This window comes from Microplitis demolitor, chromosome 9 (genome assembly GCF_026212275.2).
Source record: "Microplitis demolitor isolate Queensland-Clemson2020A chromosome 9, iyMicDemo2.1a, whole genome shotgun sequence".
Classification (NCBI taxonomy): domain Eukaryota; kingdom Metazoa; phylum Arthropoda; class Insecta; order Hymenoptera; family Braconidae; genus Microplitis; species Microplitis demolitor.
Genome location: NC_068553.1, coordinates 2,953,303 through 2,977,054, shown reverse-complemented (window position 1 = coordinate 2,977,054; position 23,752 = coordinate 2,953,303). Strand labels below are relative to the sequence as shown.

Here is a 23,752-nt window from a genome sequence, read left to right as displayed (position 1 = left end):
AATTAACGTAATTTTTCGAATAATTTTTTATTTTTTTTAACTTTCGTCAATCGAATCGAGAGATAACTTTTCGAGCTTAAAAAAATCAAAAACAAATGTATTCGAGAATATTTTCTAGCTCGAAAATGTATTCACATTGATATTTTTGAGTTCATAGAGATCGAAAACGGCCGAAATTTTTGGGGCAGTCCCGCAAGGTCTACTGTTCTTCAGATTTATTTTTATTATGCTTAAGTAAAGACAATATTTTTCTCGCCTCTCGAATATTGACTTCTATAATCTCAGTCCAACCGATAACTCTCTATATCTTGTATTCCGAGGTATATGTGTAGTATATACATGAGTAAAATATCCACCGCAGGCGCTCATGTATTTTTCAGCCTCAACGATCTAGGAATTTCGTATGAAACAATTGTTAAGCACTTTTTACTTTTACTTTTCTGGTATTACTTCGAGCAACGCAATGCGCTTTAATGTTAGTAACATGTTGCATACTTTTTTTTTGTAACAGAGATACAAAATTATTTGGCTTTTGTGTTTAAAGGTAGGAACCTTTGATCTGATTTTTAATCTCCTAATGAAAAAAATGTAATTATACTTTAAATTAATTAACCCGAGAAGGGTATTTTTACGATTAATTTCGAGCGCATTGGGTTGCAGATAATGAAGAAAAAAACAATTTATTACTTATGTGGTATAAATACCATTTTAGCGCTCGTTATTTTGTCGGTAAATAGCTGCTTATGTATTCTACTGTTACCACATCAATTACGTACGTCAAATGTTTATTTGTGTGCGTTCATCACACTCGCTACACACAAATTGACAATAAAATACGCAAAGTAATAACAATTAACGTGAATCGGTGTCAGAGCTACGTGATGATTTTAATATTCTATTTATAGTAAAAAAAAAAATCATTATATAAATACATAAAAATGCACGCGAATGATTATTTTTTTTTTTTCAAATTATAAATAAGAAATCACCTGTTATGACGATAAATGTTTTCTTACGCTGATAATCATGATGGAAAATACAGACAAACTTTTGTAGTGGGGGTCGCCCCCACTACCAATCCGATTCCCAAACAGAGCTCCGCTGTTGCGTTCAAGCCAGTATTCGTTTAAGTATGTCTACGATGTTCATCTACCATGTCAAATCTTTGGTAGTATAGTGGTAAGTATCCCCGCCTGTCACGCGGGAGACCGGGGTTCGATTCCCCGCCAGAGAGACTTAATTTTTTTTTTTTTTTTTTTTTTTATTTTGATATGTACAATAAACTAATGAACATTTTTTGATAAATCAAAAGTTTTAATTATTAGTCATTTTTGAAATCACTTGAAAAATACGAATTATTCGTAGATTATTGAAAAAAAATTTGAATAATTTATCATATGTTAAAGTTAAGTTTTATATTCGAACAAACGTTTGAATCCAAATCAAAAAATACGAAAACTTATGAATGATTCGAAAATTTGTGAATTCGAACATTTCGAAAATTTACGGGTATGTTGAACTATTCGATTCCAATTTCAAAGGGATAGTAACATTCAATTCAAATCATGCACTATTCGAACAGCATTATTTGAGGCCATTTTAAAGAAAAAAAATTTTTATTCCTATGACTTGGTAGTTTTCCATATGTTAGAGCCATCGTTAAAGCGATACTTCTTTGAAAGAGAAGTAGAAACTTGGCATTTCGTCATTCCCGTAATATTTAGTTGAATATATCAGAATATATCGATATGAAAGTTAACATTTTTGTAGTAAATTAGAAATATCGGAATTTACGCGTAGAAAAAAACCAAAAATGGTAGTCTCCGGTAAACTTGGGAAACTTACACGATTTTTACCATGGTCTTCAAAAACTTAGTTTTTCCTTAAAAATCCCATTTCACCCCCCTTTTCTATGCATATATTTACATACATATAAAGATTCTTAGTTCACTATGTACTATATCTTTATTCAAAAATTTATTATATGTTTTTCAAGATTATACTCAGCTACTTATTCTGAAGTAAAATAATATTTTACTAAAATTTTATACAATAATTTTCTTACGAGCAGTTTGTAATAATTGGTATTTTTAAGTTTGCGAGTAGCTTATCTTACTAACGGCTCCTAACTCAATAATATTCATAAGCAAATTTTATTGAATGTTCTAGTGCAGTTAAATGATTTAAACGCTGTGAACTAAACGTTTTACTCACGAAGTTTCGTTCAGACGTTTAATTCAAAGATTGTTTTGAGTAACTCCTAACGTAAGTATTTTATTCAGTTCAAGTTACAATATGGTGGGGATAAAATTCACAGCCTTACACTCACACCTTTTTGTTAACTTGATTGAACACGAAGGTTTTTACTCACAGACTTAAAACAGCAGAATGAATTTTTTCAAGATTGGAACCAAAAGATAGTATCCTAATAAGCCGAATATTCATAGTATCATAAGACGACTGGTCTTTCCAAAAGATTCTCTTCAACTATCTAAGTATTGGTAATTGAACGAAATGTATTTTGTTCATGAATTTTACTTGATCGAATCATGGATGTGATTCAATCCCGCCCTGATGTAAATAGACATAGGTGAATATTTGTTAATATATATGAGTATTAAATATAAAATATTAAATTTATTATACGTTGGAATATGAATGATACTGAAATAAATATATGAGCGAATATATAATTTTTCATAAATTTTATATTGTATGCAATATGTATAACGAAAATAAATGAATCATATATTTCCATATATTTTCCTAATGTATATGAAATATATTTTCTGCCATGTACCATAAAATATTTATGAAAGCCCTGTATAACATCTTCTTACGCGCCCACGCATACTTGCAAAAAAAAATTACTTTAAAAATTATCAGAAATATTATACTGGATCTAAAAATGTAAAAAAATATTCACAAAACGACAGGAAGATCACATTTATGCCATATAAGCATTATTATATTTTATAAATGATTATATTTAGAATGAGTCCTATAATTTTCGTTCTAATTGTACATTCGATAAGGTGATGCCTTTAGGCTAGTTATGAATAAACTAAAACTGATATTTTGAAAATGATAACAAAATCGATGTTCATATATTTCTTTTGGAAAATTCCATTCTGATAAGAACAAGCATATACATACAATATTATTAAGCTTCCAAAGCTTCCAAAAATAGAAAACCATTTTCTAGTAAGCGTAAATATATCAGCTATGCACCGAATAGAGTATTCTTGCTGCAGTGCACTTTTCTTGAATGTCAAATAACGTGAGTGTGAGCTTTCAGACTCCTGGTCCAAAGCTGAATGGCGGAAAGGACAATACCGGAGGTTTTTTATATTTTGTCTGCTAACAATTATTTAACATGCGCAAACATTATTTAAAATTATTTCAATCGTGAGAACTCGAAGAGATTTTTCCGTTGACGTATAATTCCAGTTCCGTAAATCTGTCGCGACACATCTGTCTCCAGCCGGAGTTTTTCAGCGTTGTCTATAAAATGACTGTCTATAGCACACTAGAAATGATATTTTATAGAGAGAAATGTGAAAAAATCCGGTTGGTATTATTAGTTGCTTAAGCTTTACCGGACTAGTTCTGTATATTTCAACAAAAAATTCTCTCTGTAGAATTCGCGTTAAATAAGAAGAAAAAAAAATCAGACGAGGGTGAAGTTATCTGTCCGAACTAAAGACAAGAGCTGACATCACTTAAAGTTTTAATTCATGTTTTATTCTTGGCAACAGACTGTTCTTTATAATTTCCTGGATCGAAGACTCGAGTTTGAACGTCTGGGCCCAGTAAAAACAAGGCAATCTAAGACCAATTGCGCATATTCAAATTCAACTGGAAACTTAGTTAGTTAAAGTGCTGTATGATTATTCTAATGTATACAATAAACGAGAGTTCATTGTAAACATGGGGAGAAAAGTAATGTAAACTCAATTATTACGTACCAACGAAGACTAGATCTAGAATAATTTATCAAAGACAACCAACTGGACATAACACTGGTATCAGAAACCAAACTGAACAATAGACACAAACTCAGAATGGACGGATATAACATCATAAGAACAGACAGGCCAAACTCAACAAAAGGTGGTGGAACAGCTATAATTATAAAAAAAGAAATAGCATATAACAAAATAACATACCCAAGTTCAGAAAAAAACAAAATTATAGAATATACAATAATTAAAATCAGCATCAGCCGAAAGCAAAAGCTTATTATAGCCAGCATATATGCCACAAATAAATCCGAAGTAAAGCAAGATTTCATAAATGAGCTGAACACACTCTTTTCAAAATTAAATTTACAAGATGAAAACACGTACTACATCCTGGCAAGGGATTACAACTTTAGACACATTGATTTCGGAGACAGTAAGAACAACATAAGAGGCCGATTCTTAACCAAATGGGAGAAAGAACATACACTCCACTACAAAACTAAAATATATACACCAAAAGAACCAACATTCACGCCAGCACAATCAATACTAGATATAGCCATATTAGACAGCAGAATCCAAGTAAATAATCTAAATAATGGAAAACTAGAAACCCTTACATACGACAGCGATCACAATGCAATATACATGGAAATTCATCAACAACTAACGCTCGAAACAGACACGAGGCCACCAAAATTACTTTACAAAAATACAAAATGGAAAGCATTCACTAAACACCTAAATGAACAATACCAACTGGAAATATCGGATGACAGAAACCTAACAAAAACAGAAATAGAAGAATACTTGGAAAAAATCAACCAACACATTTTAAACGCAATAGAAAACAAAATACCAAAACTAGAAAAGCAAGACAGCCCAACCCACTACATAACAAACAGGATAAAAAAATTACTCAAATTTAAGTCAATTCTACTGACCAGAATACACGCGCAAAAAAAGCTAACCACCAGTACAATACAGCGCCTATAAATTATCTTAAACAGTTGCTGGCAGAAATTAAAAATAAAATAAAAGAAGAAATAAAAAAAAACATAGAAAGTCACTGGACAAAAATAGCAAAAAAAATAGACTACAGAAATTCGGATAAGTTTTTCCCAATTATAAACAAAGTGTTTAGACCAAGAAGCTGGCAAGACATGCCAAATATACACATCAAAACAACAAACGCAACCATAATAAACAGAAGCCAATGTAATATAGCACATGCAATAGAACTGGATGATGAATACATAATAGAAGACACAAAAGATAAACTAAACGTCATTGGAGCATACTACGAAACCATCAATTCACCAAGATACTTGAATACAAACACACGACTGAAAGAAATAGTTGACCAAACAGTAAATGAATTCATCACCAAATACAACGAAGACCGTCAGAAAAATAAAACAACCACCACCTTCTCAACTATAAATAAAGCCTATACACCTAACACAGAACCAGACACTCCAAAATACTTCTGCTCAATAGCAGAAGTACATATGATACTCAAGAAACTGCCAAATAAAACATCAACAGGACTGGATAATATACCAGCTATAGTACTAAAACATCTAACGCCAAGAATAATCAAAGACTACACAGTAATTTTCAATAATGCACTAAATAACAAATACTTCCCAGAATCATGGAAAACTGCAAAAACAATACCGATATATAAAAAAGGAAAACCACTGAACCATCCAGCAAGCTACAGACCGATAAGTCTGACACCTAACATCAGCAAGGTATACGAAGCAGTCATCAGAAATTCAATACAGGCACACTGTAAAAACGAGAAAATAATACCCAACAATCAGTTTGGCTTTCGACATCAACACTCCACCGTGCACGCGATCCACAAACTTTTATCAGACGTTAACCTACATTTACTTAAAAAAGAAATAATCGCAGCAACCCTAATAGACCTGGAGAAAGCCTTTGACTCAGTATGGATATTCGGCCTGATATTCATACTGATTCGAAGAAAATTCCCAACAATGCTGGTAGAAATGATATGGAATATGATAACCGACAGAAAATACATCATATGGGATGGAATGAACATGTCAACGATAAAATTTCTGATCAAAGAAGGATTACAACAGGGTTTGGTAAACTCACCAGACTTGTTTAACATATACACTGTCAGTATTTTAAACATGTTCAACCTGAACACAGGAAATGATACATATTCAATGGCATACGCCGACGATACCATCTTCTACGTGGCGGGAAAAACACCACTAGAAATACAACATAAACTCGAAGAAATAGTAAATAAAGTAAATAAATTTTATGCTACCTGGAATTTAAGAATAAACCCTTTCAAATGTGAAACCATAGTATTCAGACAACCATACAAACACATAGCTCCAAAAATAAGAAAGCAAATAGATGAATTTAAAATAATAACATTTAACCCGGACACTCAAGAACCAGCAACAATACCAACAAAAAAAACAGTCAAATATCTAGGAATGCAACTAGATCACTTAGCACGCTGCACAAGCCATATAGACATACAGATAACAAAAGCAAGAAATGCATACAAAGCACTAACAAGATTATTTTGCAATAGAAACATTAGCTGCAGAGCCAGAACAATATGCTATTTACTACTCATAAGACCACTTTTAACATATGCAGCCCCAGTCTGGTGGAACGTGGGAGCAGCACATATGGAAAAACTCAGACAATTTGAAAGAGCAAGAAAAAGAAAAGCAAGAGCTAAGAAAATTTTCAAAGACAGGGCAAATTATTGGTTTTGGTCCGACTTTTAGAAATAAAGTTTGGACCAGATCTCGATGTTTTGAAGTCCTACGAAGCAATTTTGACTACTACCACCATAATGTCCGAGTGTGTTCATATGTGTATGTTAATATTCTATAATTTTTGAACGGATCAACTGATTTAAATCTCAAAATCCATGAAAAATTAAGTTTGATCAATAAAGTTCGTTTTGAGTTATTCCACAAATAAAATCAGAAAACAAACATTGTTCTTGAATAACTTTGATCATATGTTATGAATTAATTTCAAAATTGATTCAGGTCGAAAACTCAAATCCGCAACGAATGCTGCCTTAACTTACTGAATTGGATTGTTCATTAGAGAGAAATCGATGACAAATGAATTTCTAAAACGTGTTTTTTATTCGAGTATCATAAGAATTAATTGACTCTTACATATTTAAACAGTAGAGGTCGGAGAACTGCATTGAATACTATATTGGGCATTAAGATCTATTAATCAGTTCAAAAGATATCGATAAAGAAAAGTAGAAAAATAACAATTAACGTAATTTTTCGAATAATTTTTTATTTTTTTTAACTTTCGTCAATCGAATCGAGAGATAACTTTTCGAGCTTAAAAAAATCAAAAACAAATGTATTCGAGAATATTTTCTAGCTCGAAAATGTATTCACATTGATATTTTTGAGTTCATAGAGATCGAAAACGGCCGAAATTTTTGGGGCAGTCCCGCAAGGTCTACTGTTCTTCAGATTTATTTTTATTATGCTTAAGTAAAGACAATATTTTTCTCGCCTCTCGAATATTGACTTCTATAATCTCAGTCCAACCGATAACTCTCTATATCTTGTATTCCGAGGTATATGTGTAGTATATACATGAGTAAAATATCCACCGCAGGCGCTCATGTATTTTTCAGCCTCAACGATCTAGGAATTTCGTATGAAACAATTGTTAAGCACTTTTTACTTTTACTTTTCTGGTATTACTTCGAGCAACGCAATGCGCTTTAATGTTAGTAACATGTTGCATACTTTTTTTTTGTAACAGAGATACAAAATTATTTGGCTTTTGTGTTTAAAGGTAGGAACCTTTGATCTGATTTTTAATCTCCTAATGAAAAAAATGTAATTATACTTTAAATTAATTAACCCGAGAAGGGTATTTTTACGATTAATTTCGAGCGCATTGGGTTGCAGATAATGAAGAAAAAAACAATTTATTACTTATGTGGTATAAATACCATTTTAGCGCTCGTTATTTTGTCGGTAAATAGCTGCTTATGTATTCTACTGTTACCACATCAATTACGTACGTCAAATGTTTATTTGTGTGCGTTCATCACACTCGCTACACACAAATTGACAATAAAATACGCAAAGTAATAACAATTAACGTGAATCGGTGTCAGAGCTACGTGATGATTTTAATATTCTATTTATAGTAAAAAAAAAAATCATTATATAAATACATAAAAATGCACGCGAATGATTATTTTTTTTTTTTCAAATTATAAATAAGAAATCACCTGTTATGACGATAAATGTTTTCTTACGCTGATAATCATGATGGAAAATACAGACAAACTTTTGTAGTGGGGGTCGCCCCCACTACCAATCCGATTCCCAAACAGAGCTCCGCTGTTGCGTTCAAGCCAGTATTCGTTTAAGTATGTCTACGATGTTCATCTACCATGTCAAATCTTTGGTAGTATAGTGGTAAGTATCCCCGCCTGTCACGCGGGAGACCGGGGTTCGATTCCCCGCCAGAGAGACTTAATTTTTTTTTTTTTTTTTTTTTTTTATTTTGATATGTACAATAAACTAATGAACATTTTTTGATAAATCAAAAGTTTTAATTATTAGTCATTTTTGAAATCACTTGAAAAATACCAATTATTCGTAGATTATTGAAAAAAAATTTGAATAATTTATCATATGTTAAAGTTAAGTTTTATATTCGAACAAACGTTTGAATCCAAATCAAAAAATACGAAAACTTATGAATGATTCGAAAATTTGTGAATTCGAACATTTCGAAAATTTACGGGTATGTTGAACTATTCGATTCCAATTTCAAAGGGATAGTAACATTCAATTCAAATCATGCACTATTCGAACAGCATTATTTGAGGCCATTTTAAAGAAAAAAAATTTTTATTCCTATGACTTGGTAGTTTTCCATATGTTAGAGCCATCGTTAAAGCGATACTTCTTTGAAAGAGAAGTAGAAACTTGGCATTTCGTCATTCCCGTAATATTTAGTTGAATATATCAGAATATATCGATATGAAAGTTAACATTTTTGTAGTAAATTAGAAATATCGGAATTTACGCGTAGAAAAAAACCAAAAATGGTAGTCTCCGGTAAACTTGGGAAACTTACACGATTTTTACCATGGTCTTCAAAAACTTAGTTTTTCCTTAAAAATCCCATTTCACCCCCCTTTTCTATGCATATATTTACATACATATAAAGATTCTTAGTTCACTATGTACTATATCTTTATTCAAAAATTTATTATATGTTTTTCAAGATTATACTCAGCTACTTATTCTGAAGTAAAATAATATTTTACTAAAATTTTATACAATAATTTTCTTACGAGCAGTTTGTAATAATTGGTATTTTTAAGTTTGCGAGTAGCTTATCTTACTAACGGCTCCTAACTCAATAATATTCATAAGCAAATTTTATTGAATGTTCTAGTGCAGTTAAATGATTTAAACGCTGTGAACTAAACGTTTTACTCACGAAGTTTCGTTCAGACGTTTAATTCAAAGATTGTTTTGAGTAACTCCTAACGTAAGTATTTTATTCAGTTCAAGTTACAATATGGTGGGGATAAAATTCACAGCCTTACACTCACACCTTTTTGTTAACTTGATTGAACACGAAGGTTTTTACTCACAGACTTAAAACAGCAGAATGAATTTTTTCAAGATTGGAACCAAAAGATAGTATCCTAATAAGCCGAATATTCATAGTATCATAAGACGACTGGTCTTTCCAAAAGATTCTCTTCAACTATCTAAGTATTGGTAATTGAACGAAATGTATTTTGTTCATGAATTTTACTTGATCGAATCATGGATGTGATTCAATCCCGCCCTGATGTAAATAGACATAGGTGAATATTTGTTAATATATATGAGTATTAAATATAAAATATTAAATTTATTATACGTTGGAATATGAATGATACTGAAATAAATATATGAGCGAATATATAATTTTTCATAAATTTTATATTGTATGCAATATGTATAACGAAAATAAATGAATCATATATTTCCATATATTTTCCTAATGTATATGAAATATATTTTCTGCCATGTACCATAAAATATTTATGAAAGCCCTGTATAACATCTTCTTACGCGCCCACGCATACTTGCAAAAAAAAATTACTTTAAAAATTATCAGAAATATTATACTGGATCTAAAAATGTAAAAAAATATTCACAAAACGACAGGAAGATCACATTTATGCCATATAAGCATTATTATATTTTATAAATGATTATATTTAGAATGAGTCCTATAATTTTTGTTCTAATTGTACATTCGATAAGGTGATGCTTTTAGGCTAGTTATGAATGAACTAAAACTGATATTTTCAAAATGATAACAAAATCGATGTTCATATATTTCTTTTGGAAAATTCCATTCTGATAAGAACAAGCATATACATACAATATTATTAAGCTTCCAAAGCTTCCAAAAATAGAAAACCATTTTCTAGTAAGCGTAAATATATCAGCTATGCACCGAATAGAGTATTCTTGCTGCAGTGCACTTTTCTTGAATGTCAAATAACGTGAGTGTGAGCTTTCAGACTCCTGGTCCAAAGCTGAATGGCGGAAAGGACAATACCGGAGGTTTTTTATATTTTGTCTGCTAACAATTATTTAACATGCGCAAACATTATTTAAAATTATTTTAATCGTGAAAACTCGAAGAGATTTTTCCGTTGACGTATAATTCCAGTTCTGTAAATCTGTCGCGACACATCTGTCTCCAGCCGGAGTTTTTCAGCGTTGTCTATAAAATGACTGTCTATAGCACACTAGAAATGATATTTTATAGAGAGAAATGTGAAAAAATCCGGTTGGTATTATTAGTTGCTTAAGCTTTACCGGACTAGTTCTGTATATTTCAACAAAAAATTCTCTCTGTAGAATTCGCGTTAAATAAGAAGAAAAAAAAATCAGACGAGGGTGAAGTTATCTGTCCGAACTAAAGACAAGAGCTGACATCACTTAAAGTTTTAATTCATGTTTTATTCTTGGCAACAGACTGTTCTTTATAATTTCCTGGATCGAAGACTCGAGTTTGAACGTCTGGGCCCAGTAAAAACAAGGCAATCTAAGACCAATTGCGCATATTCAAATTCAACTGGAAACTTAGTTAGTTAAAGTGTCCCCGGGTCGAAAAATTTGATCTGTTTTTAATCAACTAAAAATTTTAAGTTATTTTTATTCAATTTTATTTTTTATTTACATTTAATTAATATGTGAATTTTAATCTAGTTTTGCCCTTACTATTCCTGATTTAGACTATTTTCAGAGTTATTTTCAATAATTTTTAGTCTGTTTTTATTCTTATCTAGATCAAAATCAGACTTTTTCTGTCAATTATTTTTAGTCTGTTTTTATTGTAATCTAAATCAAAATCCGACTTCTTCTGTTTATTATTTTTAGTCTGATTTTAATCTATATTCGATCAAAAACAGATTAAAAATTTTTTTTTATAATGATAATGATAAATAATAAAAACAAAAAATTAATGAGAGTTCGATATTTTTTTACACACTGATATAAAATGATATTTATTTAATAAATAAATTAGCCTCAATTAACATATAGACATTACTTAAAAAAAATTTAACTTCATCCTCCTTCTTTTCTTTTGATAGTGCATCCTAGTAACTGAGACTTTCTTTAAACATACATTCTGAGAAAAATCAACTATTTTAGTCTGGCTTCTTCTACCTCCAACTCATTTAGTTCCTTATCATCATCTGTTAGATATTTTTATAAATACAGAAATTTATTATTATAAGTTTATATTCAAAATGAAAGAGAGAATCTTAATTTAAAGAATAATTGGTGAAAAACCTTACCATTAAAAAATGAATTATTCTAAGAAACTCAAAGATTGTGCGACACTGAGTAATCTTAATTTAAAAAAATAAAATTAAGTGATAAAATTTTTTTTCAATTCTTTGCTTCATTAAAAGCGTTATATAAAAGCAATAAATTTGAATTCAAAAAAATAATTTAAAAAAAAAATTAATGTTTCCATTTATGAACAAAATTAGTTACCACATGATTTATTAAAAATAACAAGAATGAATAAAGTTCAATTAAACTTACTGCTCATAGAAAGTGACTCGCGAACATCTAGATATAAAGGATTATTCAAATTTTCTTGATATTTAAAACGTGATGTTGCTATTTCGTATTACAATGTTACAGAGGAATATTTTGATACGGTTTTTAATGTCAGAATATTTTTCGACTTTATTCAGTGAATTGAAGAAATTTTTGTTGAGATTTTAACGGCAATTTTACTACTTTCGTTAAATATTATTAATATTCTATCAAGACAACTAAAAAATATAGCTGTTGGATAATCATTAACTATCGGCATTTTTAAACAAAAGACACCAAGTAAATAGTAAACAAAAAAAAATCCATTCTAGATCTTAGAATGCTTTTTATAAATTTTTTCTAGACATAAATGAAATTATTATAAGTCCACGATTTAATCTAGTTTTGTCCTTGCACAATTTCAGAATCAAAATTTTTCTAAGTTCCAGGATTAATCTAGTTTTGTCCTTCTGGATCGCAATTGTTTTTTAAAACAGCAGATCAAAAACAGCTTAAAATTTTTATAAAAGATCAAAAACAGATCAACTAATTCAAATACAGACCAATTAGTATAAATGCAGTGCAGTTAAACTAAAATCAGACCAAATATTTCGACCCGGGTCGTATGATTATTCTAACGTATACAATAAACAAGAGTTCATTGTAAACATGGGGAGAAAAGTAATGTAAACTCAATTATTACGTACCAACGAAGACTAGATCTAGAACAATTTATCAAAGACAACCAACTGGACATAACACTGGTATCAGAAACCAAACTGAACAATAGACACAAACTCAGAATGGACGGATATAACATCATAAGAACAGACAGGCCAAACTCAACAAAAGGTGGTGGAACAGCTATAATTATAAAAAAAGAAATAGCATATAACAAAATAACATACCCAAGTTCAGAAAAAAAACAAAATTATAGAATATACAATAATTAAAATCAGCATCAGCCGAAAGCAAAAGCTTATTATAGCCAGCATATATGCCACAAATAAATCCGAAGTAAAGCAAGATTTCATAAATGAGCTGAACACACTCTTTTCAAAATTAAATCGACAAGATGAAAACACGTACTACATCCTGGCAGGGGATTACAACTCTAGACACATTGATTTCGGAGACAGTAAGAACAACATAAGAGGCCGATTCTTAACCAAATGGGAGAAAGAACATACACTCCACTACAAAACTAAAATATATACACCAAAAGAACCAACATTCACGCCAGCACAATCAATACTAGATATAGCCATATTAGACAGCAGAATCCAAGTAAATAATCTAAATAATGGAAAACTAGAAACCCTTACATACGACAGCGATCACAATGCAATATACATGGAAATTCATCAACAACTAACGCTCGAAACAGACACGAGGCCACCAAAATTACTTTACAAAAATACAAAATGGAAAGCATTCACTAAACACCTAAATGAACAATACCAACTGGAAATATCGGATGACAGAAACCTAACAAAAACAGAAATAGAAGAATACTTGAAAAAAATCAACCAACACATTTTAAACGCAATAGAAAACAAAATACCAAAACTAGAAAAGCAAGACAGCCCAAACCACTACATAACAAACAGGATAAAAAAATTACTCAAATTTAAGTCAATTCTACTGACCAGAATACACGCGCAAAAAAAAGCTAACCACCAGTACGATACAGCGCCTATAAATTATCTTAAACAGTTGCTGGCAGAAATTAAAAATAAAATAAAAGAAGAAATAAAAAAAAACATAGAAAGTCACTGGACAAAAATAGCAAAAAAAATAGACTACAGAAATTCGGATAAGTTTTTCCCAATTATAAACAAAGTGTTTAGACCAAGAAGCTGGCAAGACATGCCAAATATACACATCAAAACAACAAACGCAACCATAATAAACAGAAGCCAATGTAATAAAGCACATGCAATAGAACTGGATGATGAATACATAATAGAAGACACAAAAGATAAACTAAACGTCATTGGAGCATACTACGAAACCATCAATTCACCAAGATACTTGAATACAAACACACGACTGAAAGAAATAGTTGACCAAACAGTAAATGAATTCATCACCAAATACAACGAAGACCGTCAGAAAAATAAAACAACCACCACCTTCTCAACTATAAATAAAGCCTATACACCTAACACAGAACCAGACACTCCAAAATACTTCTGCTCAATAGCAGAAGTACATATGATACTCAAGAAACTGCCAAATAAAACATCAACAGGACTGGATAATATACCAGCTATAGTACTAAAACATCTAACGCCAAGAATAATCAAAGACTACACAGTAATTTTCAATAATGCACTAAATAACAAATACTTCCCAGAATCATGGAAAACTGCAAAAACAATACCGATATATAAAAAAGGAAAACCACTGAACCATCCAGCAAGCTACAGACCGATAAGTCTGACACCTAACATCAGCAAGGTATACGAAGCAGTCATCAGAAATTCAATACAGGCACACTGTAAAAACGAGAAAATAATACCCAACAATCAGTTTGGCTTTCGACATCAACACTCCACCGTGCACGCGATCCACAAACTTTTATCAGACGTTAACCTACATTTACTTAAAAAAGAAATAATCGCAGCAACCCTAATAGACCTGGAGAAAGCCTTTGACTCAGTATGGATATTCGGCCTGATATTCATACTGATTCGAAGAAAATTCCCAACAATGCTGGTAGAAATGATATGGAATATGATAACCGACAGAAAATACATCATATGGGATGGAATGAACATGTAAACGATAAAATTTCTGATCAAAGAAGGATTACAACAGGGTTTGGTAAACTCACCAGACTTGTTTAACATATACACTGCCAGTATTTTAAACATGTTCAACCTGAACACAGGAAATGATACATATTCAATGGCATACGCCGACGATACCATCTTCTACGTGGCGGGAAAAACACCACTAGAAATACAACATAAACTCGAAGAAATAGTAAATAAAGTAAATAAATTTTATGCTACCTGGAATTTAAGAATAAACCCTTTCAAATGTGAAACCATAGTATTCAGACAACCATACAAACACATAGCTCCAAAAATAAGAAAGCAAATAGATGAATTTAAAATAATAACATTTAACCCGGACACTCAAGAACCAGCAACAATACCAACAAAAAAAACAGTCAAATATCTAGGAATGCAACTAGATCACTTAGCACGCTGCACAAGCCATATAGACATACAGATAACAAAAGCAAGAAATGCATACAAAGCACTAACAAGATTATTTTGCAATAGAAACATTAGCTGCAGAGCCAGAACAATATGCTATTTACTACTCATAAGACCACTTTTAACATATGCAGCATGATTTAAATCTCAAAATCCATGAAAAATTAAGTTTGATCAATAAAGTTCGTTTTGAGTTATTCCACAAATAAAATCAGAAAACATTGTTCTTGAATAACTTTCATCATACGTTATGAATTAATTTCAAAATTGATTCAGGTCGAAAACTCAAATCCGCAACGAATGCTGCCTTAACTTACAGAATTGGATTGTTCATTAGAAAGAAATCGATGACAAATGAATTTCTAAACCGTGTTTTTTATTCGAGTATCATAAGAATTAATTTACTCTTACATATTTAAACAGTAGAGGTCGGAGAACTGCATTGAATACTATATTGGGCATTAAGATCTATTAATTAGTTCAAAAGATATCGATAACGAAAAGTAGAAAAATAACAATTAACGTAATTTTTCGAATAATTTTTTATTTTTTTTAACTTTCGTCAATCGAATCGAGAGATAACTTTTCGAGCTTAAAAAAATCAAAAACAAATGTATTCGAGAATATTCTCTAGCTCGAAAATGTGTTCACATTGATATTTTTGAGTTCATAGAGATCGAAAACGGCCGAAATTTTTGGGGCAGTCCCGCAAGGTCTACTGTTCTTCAGATTTATTTTTATTATGCTTAAGTAAAGACAATATTTTTCTCGCCTCTCGAATATTGACTTCTATAATCTCAGTCCAACCGATAACTCTCTATATCTTGTATTCCGAGGTATATGTGTAGTATATACATGAGTAAAATATCCACCGCAGGCGCTCATGTATTTTTCAGCCTCAACGATCTAGGAATTTCGTATGAAACAATTGTTAAGCACTTTTTACTTTTACTTTTCTGGTATTACTTCGAGCAACGCAATGCGCTTTAATGTTAGTAACATGTTGCATACTTTTTTTTTGTAACAGAGATACAAAATTATTTGGCTTTTGTGTTTAAAGGTAGGAACCTTTGATCTGATTTTTAATCTCCTAATGAAAAAAATGTAATTATACTTTAAATTAATTAACCCGAGAAGGGTATTTTTACGATTAATTTCGAGCGCATTGGGTTGCAGATAATGAAGAAAAAAACAATTTATTACTTATGTGGTATAAATACCATTTTAGCGCTCGTTATTTTGTCGGTAAATAGCTGCTTATGTATTCTACTGTTACCACATCAATTACGTACGTCAAATGTTTATTTGTGTGCGTTCATCACACTCGCTACACACAAATTGACAATAAAATACGCAAAGTAATAACAATTAACGTGAATCGGTGTCAGAGCTACGTGATGATTTTAATATTCTATTTATAGTAAAAAAAAAAAATCATTATATAAATACATAAAAATGCACGTGAATGATTATTTTTTTTTTTTTTTTTTTCAAATTATGAATAAGAAATCACCTGTTATGACGATAAATGTTTTCTTACGCTGATAATCATGATGGAAAATAAAGACAAACTTTTGTAGTGGGGGTCGCCCCCACTACCTATCCGATTCGCTAACAGAGCTCCGCTGTTGCGTTCAAGCCAGTATTCGTTCAAGTACGTCTACGATGTATCACCTACCATGTCAAATCTCTGGTAGTATAGTGGTAAGTATCCCCGCCTGTCACGCGGGAGACCGGGGTTCGATTCCCCGCCAGAGAGACTTAATTTTTTTTTTTTTTTTTTTTTTTATTTTGATATGTACAATTAACTAATGAACATTTTTTGATAAATCAGAAGTTTTAATTATTAGTCATTTTTGAAATCACTTGAAAAATACGAATTATTCGTAGATTATTGAAAAAAAATTTGAATAATTTATCATATGTTAAAGTTAAGTTTTATATTCGAACAAACGTTTGAATCCAAATCAAAAAATACGAAAACTTATAAATGATTCGAAAATTTGTGAATTCGAACATTTCGAAAATTTACGGGTATGTTGAACTATTCGATTCCAATTTCAAAGGGATAGTAACATTCAATTCAAATCATGCACTATTCGAACAGCATTATTTGAGGCCATTTTAAAGAAAAAAAATTTTTATTCCTATGACTTGGTAGTTTTCCCTATGTTAGAGCCATCGTTAAAACGATACTTCTTTGAAAGAGAAGTAGAAACTTGGCATTTCGTCATTCCCGTAATATTTAGTTGAATATATCAGAATATATCGATATGAAAGTTAACATTTTTGTAGTAAATTAAAAATATCGGAATTTACGCGTAGAAAAAAACCAAAAATGGTAGTCTCCGGTAAACTTGGTAAACTTACACGATTTTTACCATGGTCTTTAAAAACTTAGTTTTTCCTTAAAAATCCCATTTCACCCCCCTTTTCTATGCATATATTTACATACATATAAAGATTCTTCGTTCACTATGTACTATATCTTTATTCAAAAATTTATTATATGTTTTTCAAGATTATACTCAGCTACTTATTCTGAAGTAAAATAATATTTTACTAAAATTTTATACAATAATTTTCTTACGAGCAGTTTGTAATAATTGGTATTTTTTAATTTGCGAGTAGCTTATCTTACTAGCGGCTCCTAACTCAATAATATTCATAAGCAAATTTTATTGAATGTTCTAGTGCAGTTAAATGATTTAAACGCTGTGAACTAAACGTTTTACTCACGAAGTTTCGTTCAGACGTTTAATTCAAAGGTTGTTTTGAGTAACTCCTAACGTAAGTATTTTATTCAGTTCAAGTTACAATATGGTGGGGATAAAATTCACAGCCTTACACTCACACCTTTTTGTTAACCTGATTGAACACGAAGGTTTTTACTCACAGACTTAAAACAGCAGAATGAATTTTTTCAAGATTGGAACCAAAAGATAGTATCCTAATAAGCCGAATATTCATAGTATCATAAGACGACTGGTATTTGCAAAAGATTCTCTTCAACTATCTAAGTATTGGTAATTGAACGAAATGTATTTTGTTCATGAATTTTACTTGATCGAATCATGGATGTGATTCAATCCCGCCCTGATGTAAATAGACATAGGTGAATATTTGTTAATATATATGAGTATTAAATATAAAATATTAAATTTATTATACGTTGGAATATGAATGATACTGAAATAAATATATGAGCGAATATATAATTTTTCATAAATTTTATATTGTATGCAATATGTATAACGAAAATAAATGAATCATATATTTCCATATATCTCCTAATGTATATGAAATATATTTTCTGCCATGTACCATAAAATATTTATGAAAGCCCTGTATAACATCCTCTTACGCGCCCACGCATACTTGCAAAAAAAAATTACTTTAAAAATTATCAGACATATTCTACTGGATCTAAAAATGTAAAAAAATATTCACAAAACGACATGAAGATCACATTTATGCCATATAAGCATTATTATATTTTATAAATGATTATATTTAGAATGAGTCCTATAATTTTCGTTCTAATTGTACATTCGATAAGGTGATGCTTTTAGGCTAGTTATGAATGAACTAAAACTGATATTTTCAAAATGATAACAAAATCGATGTTCATATATTTCTTTTGGAAAATTCCATTCTGATAAGAACAAGCATATACATACAATATTATTAAGCTTCCAAAGCTTCGAAAAAGAGAAAACCATTTTCCAGTAAGCGTAAATATATCAGCTATGCACCGAATAGAGTATTCTTGCTGCAGTGCACTTTTCTTGAATGTCAAATAACGTGAGTGTGAGCTTTCAGACTCCTGGTCCAAAGCTGAATGGCGGAAAGGACAATATCGGAGGTTTTTTATATTTTGTCTGCTAACAATTATTTAACATGCGCAAACATTATTTAAAATTATTTCAATCGTGAGAACTCGAAGAGATTTTTCTGTTGACGTATAATTCCAGTTCCGTAAATCTGTCGCGACACATCTGTCTCCAGCCGGAGTTTTTCAGCGTTGTCTATAAAATGACTGTCTATAGCACACTAGAAATGATATTTTATAGAGAGAAATGTGAAAAAATCCGGTTGGTATTATTAGTTGCTTAAGCTTTACCGGACTAGTTCTGTATATTTCAACAAAAAATTCTCTCTGTAGAATTCGCGTTAAATAAAAAGAAAAAAAAAAATCAGACGAGGGTGAAGTTATCTGTCCGAACTAAAGACAAGAGCTGACATCACTTAAAGTTTTAATTCATGTTTTATTCTTGGCAACAGACTGTTCTTTATAATTTCCTGGATCGAAGACTCGAGTTTGAACGTCTGGGCCCAGTAAAAACAAGGCAATCTAAGACCAACTGCGCATATTCAAATTCAACTGGAAACTTAGTTAGTTAAAGTGCTGTATGATTATTCTAATGTATACAATAAACGAGAGTTCATTGTAAACATGGGGATGAAAGTAGGACATCTTAGCCCTCGTGTATAATTCTCTACTCGGGCCACAGGTAAAGGTGGCAAGATAATATGAACTATTATACTTTTGTCCCTCGTTGTAGTTCTTTTTTTCACAACATCAGTAACGGAAAGTTTGAATCGTTGTCATTGTTTGAGGTAGCACTGAGACATACTCATCTTCAAACCTTTTTTTTCTAGAATAGAAAAATGCGACTTCAATCCCACTGCACCGGAGAGGATTTCAACTTGCTGCGCAGGCGTGCTTATTTTATTTACTTTACAAGGTCAAGAAAGTGTTTTTAGATAGTCGTTGATTCTATAGAATTCAATTACTGCAGGTCAAACTTCTTATTAAATTTGAAGTTTCAATCAAGAATGGGCAAACTTGAGTACACTATGTCCAGCAATAATATGATATTGATTTACGCAAAGTTTCCTTCCGTGGTAGTGATAAAAGATAGACGATCGGATAGAGGTATCAGATTAATGATATAGAGATTTGAACCGAATGGTATATGAACCATTACATAGAATCGTATTGGTGATGCAAGTGAGATCACATCTTACTATTTTTTCGAAGTGGTCTGTTGACCAGGACAGAGAACAGGTGCCATAGGCAGGAATGATGAAACCCATTTCTTCGTCCAAAATCTCTATTTCCTGACATGGAAAGAGTATGTGCCCGCATATGTTTAGATTCGTGGTAGCTGTAATTAAACCTCACATGCTAATAGGGTCTGTTCTTAAACACACATGCGGGAAATATCCACTCTTGTTCACTTGATTATATTTTAAACTAGGACTGTCATCTGGGCAAAGGATAGAAACATCCGCAACGCGAGAAGCAACTCCCAAAAAGGGATGAGCTCCGGCTTTGTTCCATTAATTAATTATGAGAAATCCTGATTGGAAGTTGATTTTCTTTCATTGAAGATCTCATAGTGGGTCTCTCGAAATGATGTTCCACAAGCTTTTCTTTCATTTTTACACATATGAGCAAAGAGATGCACATATACAGTAGAAATGAATTTATCTCTCGCTGACCGTTTGATGTAAGCCTCTCATTTATAAGCTCAATCCTTCGCTCCTTCTCTGTTAGTCAATTGGCTTTGAGTGAGTCGAGCTGGTGATTTGTACTATTTTCTACAGCATAACTCGTTAATTCATGAGATAATCCTTTGTTGGCACAGACCAAAGGGGCACATAGTCAAATACTATGCTCAACAACTGAGGTCTTGAGCTTTAGGTACTCAAGCTTTTTATGATTTCATCCAGTATTTGGTGGAAATCATACTTTGTTTGTTGTTAATGAAAAGTGAGGACTCATTAATGCAATAATGCATCTAATTATATACAATCTACTTTACTTATGTTTATGGTAATATAAAATTAATTTTAATAAAATGAAAAAAATTTTCGCGTATTCATTTAAGGATTTAGAATCTCATTGGAGTAGATAGCCGGTGTATATACTGGTCTCAGAGCAGGGATTTTTTTTTATCAAATATACCCGACCACAAATAACCATTTTTTTTTATCTTACTCTACCTTGTGCTGTAGCTCTGTGAGATTGAGGACGTACGAATGAGAAAACTCTAAATATAAAAGCCCACAGACTTTATTCTGGACTACTGAAAGTGAGCAAGATTTTACCGAGTGGAAAAAGAAAAATAAAAATAAATGAAATAATAAAAAAATCACAATGATACCAAAAATGGTCGACAGTAAGAATCGACGTCCTAACAGTGGTATCCACTAAACATTACGTAGTAAAGTTGTTTTCTTTATGAATTTCAAGACTTTCTTCGTTTCATGCATAATACTGTTTTTAGCATCCACTCTTATTCTTTCTTCCTTTTTTTTTTATTTTTTATGTTCTTGTAAAAAGTAAACAGTCGGAAACAAGGTAAAATAATACAAAGACAACATTGATTCGTGGATGCTCGTGAATAAAAAATCTATATAAGCAGGAAAGAAATGAGAAAAGAGATGTTTAAATTATATCTAAAGAAATATCACAGAGATACTCAACTCTACTTGAATAAATTATTTAATATACTATAACATTACTATCGTTATTATTAAGACATGAAAAAGTGATTTAAATCCAGAAATAATAATAATTCGTTATTATGTATAAAAAGAGTCCCCTCATTTTCCGAAATTTCAAGTGTATCTATAATTTAAAATTATTCACGTATTTGTTCACACGGTAGATTAAAAATTTTTATCATAGTTTTGTCCGTAACACGGAATAGTCAACTGAAGATTGCACTCTAGGTGTAAAAAATTGATGAAAATAGAAATAAATATTACAATTTTCAAAAATGAATTTTTTAATAATCTAATCATAATTAATTTATGGCTTTAAGATGGACGACGGAGGTTTAAAAAGTTAATCTAATAGGTACAATATAATATAAAACTTTACAGTATGTAGAGATTGTCATACTTCTGTTATTCCTTTCTGAAATGTCCCTCCCTCTGTTAGTATAAATTGTAGCAAAGCCTACAACACAGTTTAATCTCTGTCCGCACTAACAAAGATATAGGGGAGAGACTACGTCAACAAAGCCTTACTGATGAGTGCGTTGGCGTACTTAGGATGAAACTATCTTTTATTATGATACATTGTACAAATTACTCTAGTGTTGACGGCTGATTTAAGAATCGATAGATAGAGGAACAAGTACATTTTAGCATATTTTGAAATTGTAACTACGATTCGAAACAAATTTAGTCAATTTTGTTTCCCCGAGTGGACACCGTCTTTATTTTGGCATAAAAAATCAAAGTTCCTGAAAATCCGGAAATATAGTTTATCACTCAAAAATGGGACAAGTGGACAATGGCCAGTCCACAACTTGAAAGCGATATAACCCTTTTTCAGGCAGTTAGGCGTAGTCACGTCCGACAATTTTATCTCGAAGCCGCTTGTTCATCAGTACAAGGAGTTAATGCTACGGATGAACTATTCCAAGCTCACTTAGTCCGAAGTATTTTTATTTACTGAGATTGAAAGAGCGTTGTGTCCACAGGGGTTTTGACTCGTAGTGGCTATGATTAATCCACACATGCTACTGGAGTGTGTTCCTTTAACTCACCTCCGGTTGATGTTCACTCTTGGTCAGTCGATTATATATTTCGATTAAGGGTGTCATCTGAGGGGGAGGTGGTGTATGTAACATATATATACCTAAACGAATGACGAAACGGCCACCCGTAAAAAAACGTGAGCATTTAAAAATAATGAGTCACTATTTAGCTTCATTACACTGATAGAAGGATTTGTTTAGGAGTAATAAATTGATTTATTAAATTTTTCTCAACTGACTTTTTTGGATTTAACAAATATTTAGTAATTATTAACAATATTTATTATAATGAAATAAGTAACTTCTTTGTTATTAAGAAATATTTTTAATGCTAACAAAGCCTTATTAACATAAAAGAAATATTTGTTAGCACCAAACAAGGCTTGTTAATATTTAATAAATATTTCTTAGACGAATTTATCGGTAGAGGGCTACACACGAGCCTGTAGTGGTGTACAAGTATTAAAAAAGCTATATGTGTGTGTCGTTGCGACGTCATATTGTTTACTCCGTTCTAGCTTGCATTGTTGGTTAAACGTAACCTACAACTGAAGCTCTCATATACTTAAATAATATTTATATCAGAAGTGTTTTGTAAATTGTCATCCATATTATAAATATGAAAATATGGAAGCCTTGTTAATTTTATTCAGTTCAATTTTAATCAAATATAAAACCATTAAAAACACATGTACTATCAAACGGATTTTATGTTATTTCTCAGCGTAGTTTAATATAAGAAATTTTAATTTGTTTATTCTAGTTATAGTGTTAATTACTATGAAATTGTATTTTGAAATTAAAAGAACAGAAAATTTTATACGATGGTTGTTTTAGTTATTTTTGTTTATAAATACAAA

At 31.1% G+C, this 23,752-nt stretch overlaps 1 protein-coding gene and 3 non-coding genes across 4 annotated transcripts; all 4 read left to right on the top strand.

Annotated features, from left to right (window-relative positions):
• The first annotated feature begins 1,162 nt into the window (after positions 1 to 1,162).
• Positions 1,163 to 1,234, top strand: Trnad-guc (transfer RNA aspartic acid (anticodon GUC)). The gene has a single exon. It is a non-coding gene; the product is annotated as a tRNA-Asp (tRNA).
• Positions 1,235 to 8,429: 7,195 nt separating this feature from the next.
• Positions 8,430 to 8,501, top strand: Trnad-guc (transfer RNA aspartic acid (anticodon GUC)). The gene has a single exon. It is a non-coding gene; the product is annotated as a tRNA-Asp (tRNA).
• Positions 8,502 to 13,456: 4,955 nt separating this feature from the next.
• LOC128668658 (uncharacterized) lies at positions 13,457 to 14,890 on the top strand. The gene has a single exon (XM_053742024.1). It carries the CDS (start codon positions 13,457 to 13,459, stop codon positions 14,888 to 14,890), a length of 1,434 nt encoding a protein of 477 aa, XP_053597999.1.
• Positions 14,891 to 17,020: 2,130 nt separating this feature from the next.
• On the top strand, positions 17,021 to 17,092 carry Trnad-guc (transfer RNA aspartic acid (anticodon GUC)). The gene has a single exon. It is a non-coding gene; the product is annotated as a tRNA-Asp (tRNA).
• The last annotated feature ends 6,660 nt before the right edge of the window (positions 17,093 to 23,752 follow it).